Here is a 14,795-nt window from a genome sequence, read left to right on the forward strand (position 1 = left end):
CGGACTAACATTTGCACTCATATCTGTGCTTCCAATAAAACACTTTGACTAAATTGAAAATGGGTTTCGGTTTTGGGGAGGAGGAGGGGGGGGGAACCTTTCTCCTACTTCACTCAACCTCAATAGGGCCATCAAACTATGAAGCGAGCCCCTGCATGGCTGGAGTTTGGGGAATAACATGTGCATTCAAACAGCTGGAGGGATGGACGGATGGATGAAGGGATGGATGAAAGGATGGATGGATGGAGGAGAGGAGGTGGGGGGGGGGTGGGGCTCACCTTTCCCCGCCACCGCCGCCTGCCGAGGCAGCCGCTTGACATGAGACAGCCCCCTAGGTGTCTCACTTTCTCAGTGTTTGTACGGACTGGAGCGCAGCGCCGGCTGCTCGTCTGGCTGACTGGCTGCGTTGACGTCAGCGCCGTGATGATTTGCTAAGGCGAGAGAAGAAAGGAGTTAGTGCGTGTTGAGAGAGAGCGGGTCCTGCGAACTGAACTGACTATGCTGTAGCGCCCCGATCCCCGCTTCACCAGCCGGAGTCCACACGCACACACGGGCGCAACTTGGAGGGTGAGTACCGCAGCCGGGAGCTGGAGCGGAGCCGCGGTTCCCCCTCTCCTTTCCCCCGGCGACAAGTGCCCGAGCCGCCGCCGCCGCCGCCACTACTCTGCATGCGTGTGCCACTGTTTTCTCTGCGCACTTTCATTCACCATATGGATGTTTGGATGCGTGTCTGCAGCGCGGAGTGTGTGAGTGTGTGTGTGTGTGTGTGTAGAGGGGGGGGGGGACGGACGCTTCTTTCAACCCCCCGTTTCGCTTGTCCTCGTTCAACCTCACGCTGAAGTTAGCAGCGAACGCGACTTTGGCACGCAAGTTGGACCCGCGCGGCGGAGCGCTCGGTGGGGAACAAGTGTTCACCTGGTCGCCGCTGCAAGGTGTTGAAGTTTGCATTTACGCACGGTCGCGTATTGTAGAGATGTTAAGGTTGACGCAACCCCCCCACCCCCCTCTCCTCTCTCCTCTCTCTCTCTCCCTCTCTCTCTCTCGGTGTGGTGTTAGTATGCCGGAGATCGCAGCCAGAGGACGTGAGGTCTGGGCTCTTTCACCGGGAGCCAGACGACACATGACGCCTCGCTCCGTGTGACTCCGCCGGAGAAATCGCGTACGTTTTTCGTTTTTGATGGAAATTACGCATTTTCCTTTGTAGACAGCAGCCGGCGCGTCCTTGTGTCTCCAGACGCACCAGTGTGTGGCTCATTTGGCCGTGATGACATCACGGTGAGGACCGGGAGACATTGGTCCCCCCCCCCCCACCACACACGCGAAACAAACCCGAATCCCGTCACTGTACAGTCACACGCACGGAGACTGATTGATTGATTGATTGGTTGACTGACAGGGACCTGGAGGTTGTGATCGGTTGCCAATAATCGTCCCGGGGGTCGCATGCGCAGCAGCAAATTGTGAGGTGGGGAACGGCAAATTGATTTGTTATCGACACTGTGTGTGATCTTCCTCCACCTTTTCACTTCTTTTATATTTTTTTCCCTGTGTCTCCTTCGGGCAGCTCCACGCGTGATTGTGCGCAGCCACGATTCGCCTCAAACAAAGTCCACCTGTGCGTTCCTCGGATTGAAGCGGTTACATCTGCGTGAACACTTTTATTTTGTATGTGTGTGTGTGTGTGTCTCTCCGGGTTGTGCCATTTTTTTTTGTTGTGTCAGTGTGTGTGTGTGTTGCTCTCCCCGCACCCGCGTGTTGTCAGTGCGGCTCATGGTCTGGAATATTGAACGCTGTTTATTCTTGTTGTGGCTGGGTCTCCAAGGCGCGCGATGGCAGACAACTCGTGATCGGATTGATTCCGCTGCTTCTCTGTGAAGTCGGCCCCTAATGTGGTTATTGTCAGCGGTCTGCATTGTCCTCCGGGGAGAGCATCTCTCCCGGTTTAATGTACTTAATGTAGAGCGTGGTGGTGTTTTTTTTGCATAATGCATAACGCTGTGTATAATTTGTCTGGTGCGTCTGGCTGATATTAACGCTGTCTAGACGCACGCATGCAGCTTCCATGTGCCTTTTTTTTATTTTTATTTTGTATGATTAAGTCCCCCCCACGAACGTGCAACTTTGCATCGTGTGAAACCTGCAGAGCGCAACAAGCATTGATCATTGACGGGGCCATAAATCGCAGCTATATATATATATATTGGCTCACCTGTAATAAAGATAGTGTCTGGTGGTGGGTGTGTGACCTCTGTTGACTGAGAGGCTGCAGAGTTGAGTGAGAACCCGGGGTTTCATCATTACCTTTCACATATCGATCTCGTCAATGTGTTCCCCCCCTCCGAAAAAGACAAACTGTCCAGTGACCCAACAGGGTTATTTATTCTCCATGACCCTTAACGCAAATAACAGCCGATTTACACGGAATTCTTTGGTTGGGAACTTGTAGATTATTGTTTTTTTAAAAACCTCTTGTTGCAGGGCTCGTATTTCTCTCTCTGTGCCTTTTTTATTGAGGAAGGAAAAAGAAATGTTAAGAAACTTCTCCTGTTGATTTGTTGAAAGAAAAATAAAGCTTTTTTTTTTGACAAACAGTTTTTCTAAAATGATTATGAAAGCAATTCCCTATCAGAATAAAAGCACCGAGTCACAATAGACTGGACACATTGACTTGATTGAGGAGACAAAAAACTGTCCGTCAATGATCTCATCCAGAATGTGGGTCAATGGAGGCACTTGGCTTTTTTAGTCATTCATTCATGCAATTCTAATACATGTACTGCAAAGACGTGGCTATTATGATTTGTAATCCACAATATCAGGTGGACAAACACCTTTTCCAGCTAAGCCGAGTGTGTCAACACGAGTCACAGAGATGATCGTTCCTTTTTAAAATCCACATAAACCAATTAAATGTGAGCCCTTTTGTTATTTCAGCGCAGGTCAGAGTTTGTGATGTGCCGGAGCAACACGTCGCGCTGTTGACTCGAATAATCAAGTTAACAACTGTCACAGAGACAAATCATGTGGGATTTTGGACACTAGTGACTGTGAGCAGAGGCTGTGTTGTGTTGTGTGTGTGTGTGTTAGTGTGTGTGTTGCTTTTGCCTCATCCTGCTTTCCTTTCCACCCATTTCTGGCCGCTGCTCCCTGCTTCTCCCCCCCCCCCACTCCCCTGTCTGTGATGGGAATACTGAGTAAGATGCTATTTAATTTCAGAAAAGGCTGCTGACGGTCTTTGTGAGCCGAAGCAGCACTGGAAAAAGAAAAAGAAAAAAATCCCACAATTCCCACTTGTTTAACTGGTGTACGTCCCCCGTCAGATAACCAAAATGAAGACGTCTCTTTAACGTGGCATATGTTGGACTGATTGGTATGCATGGGTGAGCCTGTTGGACGGCACACAATTTGTCTACCCCCCTCAGAAATATACAGTCAATACTATTCACAGATTTTTAAGAACAATGCCGCCGCCGCAGAGCGTTTACCGTCCCTGCAGGATGTGTGCAATTTGCAACTCCACTGATTTCACATTTTTCCATTTAGAAAAACGGTGACTTTATTGACAAATTAATTTCATTGTCATTGTCAACATTTAATCGTCGAATGTTCTTTTGTGAAAGACGACGGAGATTAATTAGAATTAAATTTGTTTATTCAATTTTTGACCCCCCCCCCCCCCCCAAAAAAAAAAGAGGAGAGCAATTGTTGGATTTTGAAGACTTTAAGAGGTTTAGTGTGGAAAAACTTTGCTGATTTTCCTTTTCATTCTGTCTCCACTCAGGTTTCATCTTGTTTACAAAGATAGCTAAAAACACTGCGGAGCGGGGAAGGCGAGCCTCATGAGTCGGCCTCGTGGACTGCATCGACAAAATGGATTTAACTAAGATGGGTGTGATCCAGCTCCAGAACCCCAACCACCCCACTGCCCTGCTGCAGAAGGCCAACCAGATGCGTCTGGCCGGGACCCTGTGCGACGTGGTCATCATGGTAGACACTCAGGAGTTCCACGCTCACCGGACCGTGCTCGCCTGCACCAGCAAAATGTTCGAGATCCTCTTCCACCGCAACAGCCAGCATTACACCCTGGACTTTCTTTCACCAAAGACTTTTCAGCAGATTTTGGAGTATGCTTACACTGCCACGCTACAGGCCAAGGTGGAGGACCTGGACGACCTCCTGTATGCAGCCGAGATCCTGGAGATCGAGTATTTGGAGGAGCAATGTCTCAAGATCCTGGAAACCATCCAGTCCTCGGATGAGAACGACGTCGAGGTAAATGCTAATGACGGAAGCACAGAGGAGGATGAAGAGCGCAAAGGCCACAACGGAGCCAAGAACTCTAAACAACATTCCATGGTGAATCCCTATCTGACAGCTTCCCAGCAAGTCTCCCTGTCTGGGATGGTGGACCAGAGTCCCTCGGTGTCCACCTCCTTCAGCGTCTCCAGCCTGAGTCCCACCAAAGCTGCTGTGGACAGCCTGATGAGCATCGGCCAGTCTCTGCTCCAGCAGGGCTTTTCTGCCGAACAACTTGTCCATGCCAACGCCCACCACCTGATGACTGAGATCAAGACTGAGATGATGCAAGTGGACATGGGCGGCAATGGCCACGACAGCCATTTGAACATGGAGTCCAGCGCCTCCAGCAATGGAGAGCGAAGCGGCGAGGACAGGAACCGAGACGGTCCCGGCACACCGACCAGGAGCAGCGTGATCACCAGCGCCCGTGAGCTGCACTACGTCCGTGATGACGGCATGGGCGACCACCATGCTGAAGTCAGTCAGATGGGGTTGGAGGCGATGGCTGGAATGACGGAGAAACACCTGGCCTCGCTGTACGCCCTACCTGTCAATCACAAATCAGATGCCATGATGTCCATGCCGGCGTCCATGGCCTCCGCTCTCCCCATGTCCCCGGCCCTGGCTATGTCTATGGACTTCAGTGCCTACGGGGCCCTCCTGCCTCAGAGCTTCATCCAGAGAGAATTCTTCAGCAAGCTCGGGGAGCTGGCGGTGGGCCTGAAACCAGACGGCAGGAACCAGCACGAACGCTGCAATGTTTGCGGTGTAGAGCTGCCAGACAACGACTCCGTGGAGCAGCACAGGTAAGACAAAGTTCTCTACTCACTAATTGTCTTGGCCTTGAAATGTACAATGTTTTTCAATGAATCAATTCTAATGGTTGATTCTAGATTTCTTAGACGTGGTTTTGTTTATGTGAAACTGAAATCGAAAGTCATATTTAATCAGGATGTTTGTACACGGATCGTACATATTAGTTCCATGATTGTTGTGGGGAACAGTGACTTGGTTTTAAACCTTTCTCGGTTGTATGTCACCAGTTTGTGCCTTTTTTGGAAAATGTTGTCATTTTGAATCTCTGTGATTTGAGTAAGTGACACAGACCTAAGTTCTGTTTCCTGAGATCCTCCCCTTTAATAACGTCCAGGCCCAGGAAACACAGTCTAGGACACTAACTCACACCTTACAAATTGTGGGTGGCAGCTATAACACACTTACCAGATTGATACCCCCTTATCCCAGACCCGCTCTCCTCCCCCTTCTCATAACTGCCCAAGGGGGGGGGCCCTTATTAGCTTGATAATTGGCGTAAGCGGTCAGCCCAGGATATGAGTGCTGAACCTGGGCTCAGGGACAAGGGACAAGGGGAGTGGTGGTAAACCAGCACAGCGCTGTTTCAATCAGGCAATAGAAATAGATCTCAAGGCCTGGAAACCTCAGTCTGAACACTGGAACTAACCTGTAGACTCTTTCCAAACTTCCCTCAAAGCTTCATGTCATAGGTCAGCACCTCTGCACCTCTGCATCTTTCAGACTTTTTATTATCAGTCTTGTGGAATGTACTTGCATCACTTCTTTGTGGGGTTTTTGCACTGTCACAGTTCTTTTGTTCATTTTTTACCCAGAGGCCTTGTTCTTACCTTGAGAGCCACCTTCTCACCTTGCAATGTTTGTTTAAATCAATCGGAATGCGCTGTGGCTAAAGTTCACATGAGGATTTGAACCCAATCACCCATCCCCTTGTGCCCTAGCCGGTATCTTGGTATGCACGGCCAAGAGCTGCGCTGATCCAGTCCCAAGCTTCTCCGCTTCTAAATCAGATTTGGTCTCGTCTCATAAAAATACTGAATATTGCAGAATGGCTATTACCCCGAAGAGAGGTGTCCTTTGTTTGCAGTTTTGAAGTAATCTCATTGTGCAGTGATTTTTTTATTTGGCTGGTCCGTTGCGTCAGTCAGTTACTTTGCAGTTTCGTGGTGTTGACACAAAGAGTGCTCGCTATTGATCAGAGCTCATTATTCATGGGATAAAACAGGCGTTTCGCCACGGTCCGACATTATTAATCTTTGTTTGAATTACCCGAGCTGCGTTCGAAGGGCTTCGACAACAGCTTCCAAAACGCTCTCCAGCTCCTGTGAGTGATGCAGTAATGTGGCGTCGCTGTGTTAAAGGACAGGCTACACTCGTCTCTGTCTTGAGAAAAAAGTCTGGCGTGTGAAATGGTTGCCTGCGTTTCAAGAGGAATTTCATCAATTCGCTCAAGCTGGGAAATCTTGTATCAAAGGAGATTTCCAAACTGTTTCATGCATTGATCTTGCCGCCTCGCCCCATAGCATACTAATGGGTTAATTTAGACTGGTTGATACACCGACACGACACTGTTTAATATTGTACGTGCTGTCCTGAAAGCCTCCTGAAGTGCAGAAATCAAACATTGCATCATCCGCTGCCTGCTCTGCCATCCGCACATGAAAGGTCTGCTGTGCTTCCCTGAGATGCTTGATAATTCAGACGCTCCTCGTGTCCTCACAAATTCCAGTGTGGGTCATTTGATAGCAAATCAAGTCTGTTCTCTCTCTCTCTCTCTCTCTCTCTCTCTCTCTCTCTCTCTCTCTCTCTCTCTCTCTCTCTCTCTCTTTTATTTTTGGGTGTCTGGCCTGTCAAGGTGCTGATTCTTTTGATGTGAATACAAGATGTTTTATTTCAGACGAGCGGAGTCGTGTTCCCTCTGACTAATTACACGTCATTTCCCCACCGCCTCTGTGTCAGGGTCACTCACTGCCTCGGCAACAAACACATAAAAAAAAAAAAAGAAGTTGGCAGAGTTCACGTGGTGCAAGCAGGTCAAGTCAAACATGAGCGTAATTGTTTCCAGATGTGGCGCAGGTCATTGGTGTGAGGTGTCTGTGTGCGTGTGTCTATGTTGAAATGAATGCACCCGAAAGTACCCACTTCCTGTATAAATTTAGTCTTTGCTCCCTTTCATTCCTCTGTGCCCTGGATTATATCATAAAAAAACACCCACGCAGACTGACTGCTTTGTGTTTGTGCTCCACAAGTGGTCTGCGAGGAGTCTCCCATGGGACACGAGAAACATGTGCTGATAAGATGTGGAAAAAAACCTTGAAGTAAAGGGCTTAATTTCCTAATTTAATTCATTAAATTGTGCATTTTTAATCAGATCACCCCTTAATCGAATCTAATTTACTTGTATGGCTGCTTTCATATATTTAGACAACAGTTAATATTTTATAAATCTGTTGTTTTGGGACCTGTGGTGAAAATTAGGCAGCGTATCGGTGCTGAAAGTGATAGATTTCAAATGATGCACAGCCTTATTTCGGAGTAACCTTCCAGAGAAATGTATAAAACTAAATAAGGGCCACACTTCATAGGTGCCTGAGGGTCAGTTTACCGAATCTAAGCAATCCCCGTCTGACCAACAACAACTTCTCCCCTGCGTCTCTCCTCCAGCAGTCCACACCACCACTTCCCCACTGACAAGCCCAGGATTTATTTCCTAGAGGAAGCCCAGGGTGAGCGCGCTCGCAGCTTTGGGGAGACAGGATTACAGCAATATTTTAGTAACCCTTGCACTGAGAAAATAATCAACACAGGAAAGGCCTGAGTGATTATTGGGAAAATAAATGCATGATGCAGGGGGCTAATTCTGCAGAGGCTGAGGAGCAGGGAGGAAAGAAAAAAACCCTCCACTGCTTGGTATTCCAAACACAGCATCCAATTCACGGGAACTAGCCTTGGGTTTATCTCTTTCACTTAATCGTCCATTCTCATGCAAATGACTGACCCTCGCTGTAATGTACATCACATAAGTGAAAAAAGAGCCTATTTTAAAGGAGCGCTTTTCCAACATATAGCCGTTAAACATTACTGAAAACCATCAATGCTTTAACTCTGTCTTTTCATAGCACGGAAAAAAGGGTTTTCTGAAAGGGCAGAGAGAGGGGGGGGGGGGTGGTGTGCATGATTGAGACAAGTCAAAGCATCGCTGCCTCTCTGTTCCTGCTCCTGTTATTCTTATTATTGATTAAAGTATTGGGGTAAGCAGGGGGAGAGTAGGGGGGGGGGGGGGGGATAATCACCCCTGCATTAACCTCAGCACGCGCACACACTCCTGTGTTCATTACTTCTCACACACATTCCCCTCTTCATCAGCAGCAGCAGCCGGCAGCCGGCGTTTGCTCTTCCATTTCCTCTCCTTTTGTGGCAGAGGGGGGACGGAGGGCGCTCCAATACCCCCGGCCCCAGGTGTTTAAACAGCGGGCCCAAGGCTCTTATCTGTGCATATCAGAGAGGGACAGATAACCCTTGGCACTCCTCCTCAGTAAACCAAGAGCAGATTGAGCCCAGATAGCGGCCCATAGCGTTTGTTGCAGGTGATAACGATGTATGCACACACACGCACACACGCACACATACCTTGCACATCGCCGCGAGACCGGTGGAAGGCGTACGAGTTGATTCCCTCCACCCTGACACTTGTGTGCTTTGGCCGCTATCAACCATTAACCACCGGTTTTCTTACTATACATTCACACCGTGAGCAGCAGGGTGGTTGGGTTCAGGGGACCGTGCAACACGAGGGCTGCTGGGTGGACCTTAAAGAAGGGAGGATGGTTCAGTGGTTCTGCTCTCGTCAGACGCCGGTGATGTCCTACAGTGAGACACTCGTCAGGAGCAACACAGGCCACGTGAAGACAAAGTCTTTCGATGAAATAGCAGCAACTTTTCAATATTTATTCTTTCTCGGTTTAATATCTAATTCAGCAGCTGTCTGAAAGGCTCAGAGAGATCAGAAACTGTGAGGGAGATTTTTCTTTTTCAACATCCTCGGTGCCACGAGGGTTTGCGTGACTTTAATTCCATCAGGCATCAGTGCATTTTCTTCCAAAATCTACAAGCGTGCATCTCATTTGGAGATTGCATTTTAATTTCCAGTGTGCAAGTGTTGCAGCAGGCATCAATGTACACACACCTAATGCAGAATGTGCAACAAGTACATGTGCACGTCTCCCTTATCAGATAACTGTGGTAGCTTCCCCCGCTCAACTTAAAGGAAGTGAAAAGGAGAATGTTTCTGGCTGTTTGTAGAAGTGATGCACACTTGTTGTCAGATATTCGCTGTATCATCTTTCTGGATACTGTACATCAACTCTGGCCTAAAATAAAAATGACTCAATACACTAAAACCAAAGCAGCAGCGAGCTTCTGATCCCAACCTGTTAAACTGCAAGCATTTCCCTGCAGTTTCCTGAAAGCAGCCCAGCAACAAAGCTTCTATTACATGGCAGTGGATTACCCTCTATTTGAAATCACTCAGTGAGCTAAGTCCTCCCGACTTGCACTCAGAGGTACAGTACATGTTGGTGTAATAATCCAATGGCACAAAAAAGCCTCACTCAACAAAAAAAGAAAGAAAGAGAAACCCTCTCCAAGAAAAACCCAAACCACAGACAGAGGGCTTATTCAAGTCTGGCTGCCACCTCGTCTTCCTCTTTATCCTCACACAGGTGCCTCTTCTTCTGCCCTTATTGGAGGTGCAGGGTTTGTTTATGCCCCCGAGGAACTGAAGCCTTGACCGGGGCCCACGGTGATGGCTGCAGCCGAGGCAGCTGCTGGCTGAGGCCCAATTATAGACAGGCTTTAAAAGGCTCTGGTTGAACCGTAAAGATTTACACCGCCATCGCTCTGATCTCAGATCTGGGCTCTGTCCTTACTGTCAGGATAGGGAGATGTATCGATTAAAGACTTAACACAGGGGGCTACATCATGTGGAATTCACTGCACACACACACACACACGTGGAGGTGCGTGCGTGCACAAACACACACCGTATTACACATCAAGCATTTTACCGTCACGTGCTGACGTCAGGTAGCGAGTCACCTTCTCACATGTGGTGAAGCTGCTTTTTAAAAAGAATTGGGATGCTTTTTTATGTATAGGGGAGGGAGGGGGGGATAAAAAGAGAAGGGCAACACCAAGAGAAGTGGGAGGGGGGGGCTTTAACATCCAGACAGTGGCTATGGCAATGGAGGGAGGGTGATCTAATCAGTTGGCTGATTAGATCACCTCCCTCCCTGAGATAAGAGTGGAGGGAGGTGCCTGCGCAATAAAAGTTAGCAGCTTGACTCGGCGCGACCAGCTGCCTCTGTGTGGCTAACAGCGCTCGGCAGACGTGGCCTTTGCTGATGCGGTGTGGCAGGGGCTGCCATGAAACGAACACACGGAGGCCCCCTATCCTTTGTCCCCGTGGGGGCCTTGCGGTCTGGAGGGAGGGATAAGGATAACATACTGTACTGGAAGTTGGCCGTGTGTGTGTGTGTCCATGCGAGTGAGTGGGTTTTTATTTTGTTTTGTTGTTGTTGTGTGTGTGGCTGGGGGGGGCTCAACGGGAGTACTAATTACAGCCAGTTATCAGGTGACATGCAAATGTGTTATCGGCCTTAACTTCCTGATGCCTATCTGCTCTCACCAGAAGCTGCTGCAAGTGTTGGCAGGGGGGGGGGGATGAGGTTGTGCCACTGTTTCCCTCTGAATACACAATGTGTGTGTGTGTGTGTGTGTGTGTGTGACGGCGGATTCTTTGTGTTTTTGACCTTTATCATAATAAACACACCCTCTTCACTTTTCCTACTGTATTAAAGTGCATGCATCATTGTCACCTTTCCCATTTAAAAAAAGCAAAAGTCAATAGAATTAGAATGATCTGGCCATAAAGCTGAGTGGGTTTTAGTTCTAGTTCATGGAGCCCTGCCTCTGTTCTCCTGGACCTGAACGCTCTGGGTTCTAATCCCATCGATATCCTATTAGCATCCCCTCTCTGGGTCCCCGCCACATGAAAGAAGATGTGTCGGTTCCCCCGCTCTGATTCTATCGCTCTGGCGGACCGTAGGGAGGACGGGCACAATGAGCAAATGTGCCGAAGCCAAAGGGTCTACCCAAGTGTGCTCACAAATGTCCTGTGTGTGTGTGTGTGTGTGTGTGTGTGTGTGTGTGTGTGTGTGTGTGTGTGTGTGTGTGTGTGTGTGTGTGTGTGTGTGTGTGTGTGTGTGTGTGTGTGTGTGTGTGTGTGTGTGTGTGTGTGTGTGTGTGTGTGTGTGGGTGGAAAAAGCTGCCACCGCCACCTCAGAGGCCCCCGAGCCTCCCTGGGAAGTATCAAACCAGAGCCCTCCGCGGGCTTCCAGCGAGAGAGCTTCTAATTAGCCTCTTTGTTGCCACTTGAATGGTTTGCCAGAGATTGGCAAGGGGCCCCAATGGAGTGATACCAGCACGCTAAGAAGCTGGTCATAAAAATTACCCCCCGTTCTCCCCACAGTCACCTGTCACAAAGGAGCTCTCAGGTAGGAAACTGAGGCCGGGGCGGCGACATGTGCGATGTTTGAGTCCACCTCGCTGCTCAGAGGCAGAGGAACCATGTTGGCCCAACAGGTGGAAGTGAGAGTTAGCTACACCTGCTCATAAACGGCTTGTTAGAATTAATGTTACAGTGAAAAGACATCATGTCGAATCGTTTAAATCGTTTTTCATCCTAGATCCATGAATTATGGGAAAAATATCCTCGATCCGAGCCTTGAACCGGATCCGTACCAATATTTTATGGATTTCTCCCCGACCCGTACCACATCCTTCCACCAAATTTCGTGAGATTCTGTCCAACTGTTTTTGCGTAATATCGACCAAAACACAAACATTGTGATGATGATGGTCATGAGCCAAATTTGTTAACAGGCAGATTAGATTGGAGAGATTGGAGGACAAAACTGGAAAAAAAGTAGAAATGCATTTAAGCTTTTGTGAAAACATCTGCTAATATGGTCACTTTATAGAGAATTCATAAATTCACAGCTTTTTAAATGAAGACACGCTGCACTTCTGTCACTATACGTACATTAAATGTGCAGGATGGAAATATTTCTGTTAAAATATATCAAATCAAAGGGATTTAATCTGCCACATAAACAGCTTGTTAGTTATGTGATAAAATTGAGGATTCTAGCTTTAATTAGATACCAAATTTTGTGTTTTCCGCAGGATCTGCACAAACATTAATTAAATACGAGAGTACTTTTCTAGATATGTCATAGTACGCAGTGGTGGAGGAAGTACTCGTTTTACTGAGTTAAAAGTAGAAAATAAAGAGACAACAATGTACTCAAGTGAAAGTAAAGTGAGTGTATTCTATTCCCGAATGCACCCCCTCCCATAAAAAATACATTGGAGTAAAAAAATACATATATTTGTTGATATACGCAGTGGAGTAAAAGTGAAAGTAAGCCAAAAATAAATCTACTTAAATAAAGTACAGATACATGAAAAAAAAGGTACAGTAGCCCAACTAAGTAAATGTACTTCACTACATCCCACCTCATGTAGTAGTTAATGTATTTCAATTTTATTTGATTGTTTACATTTGTAGCCAAATCCAAAGTTAGTGCATGTTCTACTATTTTATACTTATTTATGAGAACACACATTTATTGGCCACTAGCACCTGATTAGTGAGTCATTATTTAATTATTTCTATATTTCACATTTCTATCAGTGTCAGTGTGAAATCAGTCTCTTCCCTGTCTTGAGGATTTGCTCTTGTTGTAATGAGCAGTATTCGGTGCCTCCATATTTTGACACACAAGCGTGTAGTGTTACATGTTAATGATTTAAAGACCTGACTCCTTCTCAGGTTAATCAACACTCTCCGTCTAGACCGTGGACCTTTGACACATTTAGGTTATCAGGGTTAACACTCGAAGGAATAACAATTTTACTACTACTACAGGGGAGGAACGTCACGGTGTTATCGCCGAGCGGCCTATCTGCCCGTCACCCCGCTCAAAACGCTCTCACGTCCGTGTATGTGGCGTCCGACATGCTGCTCGCCGGGCGTCGTGGGCAGGGGGTGCAATGAATGTCAAGGCGACTCGAAGCCTCAGCGCCCGACCGACACGTTTTAAGCTGCGCTGTAATCCAGGAGGGATCAGTTGGGTAAATCATGGCATAAAGCTTAAAACTATAATTGATTTATGTATTTGCTGACCGAAGACGCCCAGAGAGATTAGCAGAGGCAGGGAGCTGATGATGGAACGGCCGGCGCCCCCCCTCACACGGGCTGCATGCGAGGTGGGGGTGGGATTGAACTGAAGGGAGATTTGTCTGCTTGAAGAGCAGGAATGTCTGAAAACAGTGTAAGTCGCCCGGGTGTAATGTTGGCGAACAGATCTGTGTTTAAAAAACCACTCTGGTGTATTTTTTTATCGGTTTTGAACATTTCCCTCATTAGATGTGATTCAAACGAACCAGAATGTTCTGAAATTTAAAAATCTGGGTTTCAGGGTTTTTCGTGGAGAGCCAGTACAGTGTGGACCAGTTTTACTAGATCTGCATCTTCGTTTCACCTTCTGCTATAAAACACACATTTCTTCATTACATCAGGAAAAAGACGAACTTTGCTATTTTCCGTTTCTGTTCTATACGTTTCAGATTTTGTCAAACGACTCTAAAAGTGCAACTGAGAATATGAAGTTATATTTGGCTCCAGATTTTTGGCTCCTAATCGACTCTTAGTTCAAGTCCCTGAAAACTTGGCCTCAAATCTTGAATATATTTATCTTTAACATTACATAACACATTTTCCAACTGAGCCACAGGCCGTATCTGCAATTCATGTGTATCGTTTAAAGTTCCCCAATAACTTTTTGACAAACCATCAACCTATTTGATTTAAAAAAAAAAGATTAATAAATAATAACAAATAATTAACATTTAATTTGTTTGTGCACTATAACTCTTCAGTTGCATGTCCAATAAAGTTTATCTCCCTATAAATTAATTTAATTTTAATTCAGCTTTTTTTTTACAGCTTTTTTCGCCTAAAACAGAAATTTAGTCAAAAATACAATAAATATAATATAGTCGTCACAGCACAGACTGAGCCCTGAAATTACAACATTTATTATTGTGATTAAAAGATGAGATTCATATTGTTTCCTGTAAGATCGGACTCATTAATCACACGGACCAAACACTGGAAAACGTCACGTTATAATCATATCAGTCTGTCTTTAATTGGCATCGTAATTCCCAGAATGCCCCTGACGAGTTATTTGATGGCCAGCATCATTTAATCGGTCAGACGGTGTCTCCCCCCCCCCCCCCCTCGCCGCCATAATCATCCCATGAATTTCTCTCCTGACACGTTATGAATCCTGTCTCTCTTGTTTACTGCCTGACTGTCAGGCGTCTCCAAGGTCTCTCTTGACCGCTCCCAGATTGTTTTGTGTTGGTCTGTTTGTCCCTGGGCCCTGAAAGGCGAGAGTGGGATAGTAAAGAGAAAGAGAGGAGAGAAAAAAAGGCCATTCCATTTCCTGGACTGATCATTGAGGCGGTGGGCTCTGACATGTCATGACTCAAACAGCATCATTTCTGCCACTCCTGTCTCGCCGCTGACCTTACAAATGATGCTGTAGGCTCCC

General features: G+C 46.9%; 1 protein-coding gene across 2 annotated transcripts in view; it reads left to right on the forward strand.

Moving 5' to 3' along the window:
* The first annotated feature begins 340 nt into the window (after positions 1–340).
* Positions 341–14,795, forward strand: part of zbtb16a (zinc finger and BTB domain containing 16a) — a 138,530-nt gene continuing 124,075 nt past the window's right edge. The window contains exons 1-2 of one of the 2 annotated variants that reach the window (XM_034607167.1): positions 341–567; positions 3,782–5,105. In XM_034607167.1, coding sequence (XP_034463058.1) covers positions 3,871–5,105 — 1,235 coding nt within the window. In that variant the 5' untranslated portion in view covers positions 341–567; positions 3,782–3,870. Of the gene's footprint in view, positions 568–782; positions 1,466–3,781; positions 5,106–14,795 lie in introns of those variants that run through there. The other variant, XM_034607168.1, reaches the window with a different exon arrangement.

The sequence above is a fragment of the Hippoglossus hippoglossus genome, chromosome 14 (genome assembly GCF_009819705.1).
Source record: "Hippoglossus hippoglossus isolate fHipHip1 chromosome 14, fHipHip1.pri, whole genome shotgun sequence".
NCBI lineage: Eukaryota > Metazoa > Chordata > Actinopteri > Pleuronectiformes > Pleuronectidae > Hippoglossus > Hippoglossus hippoglossus.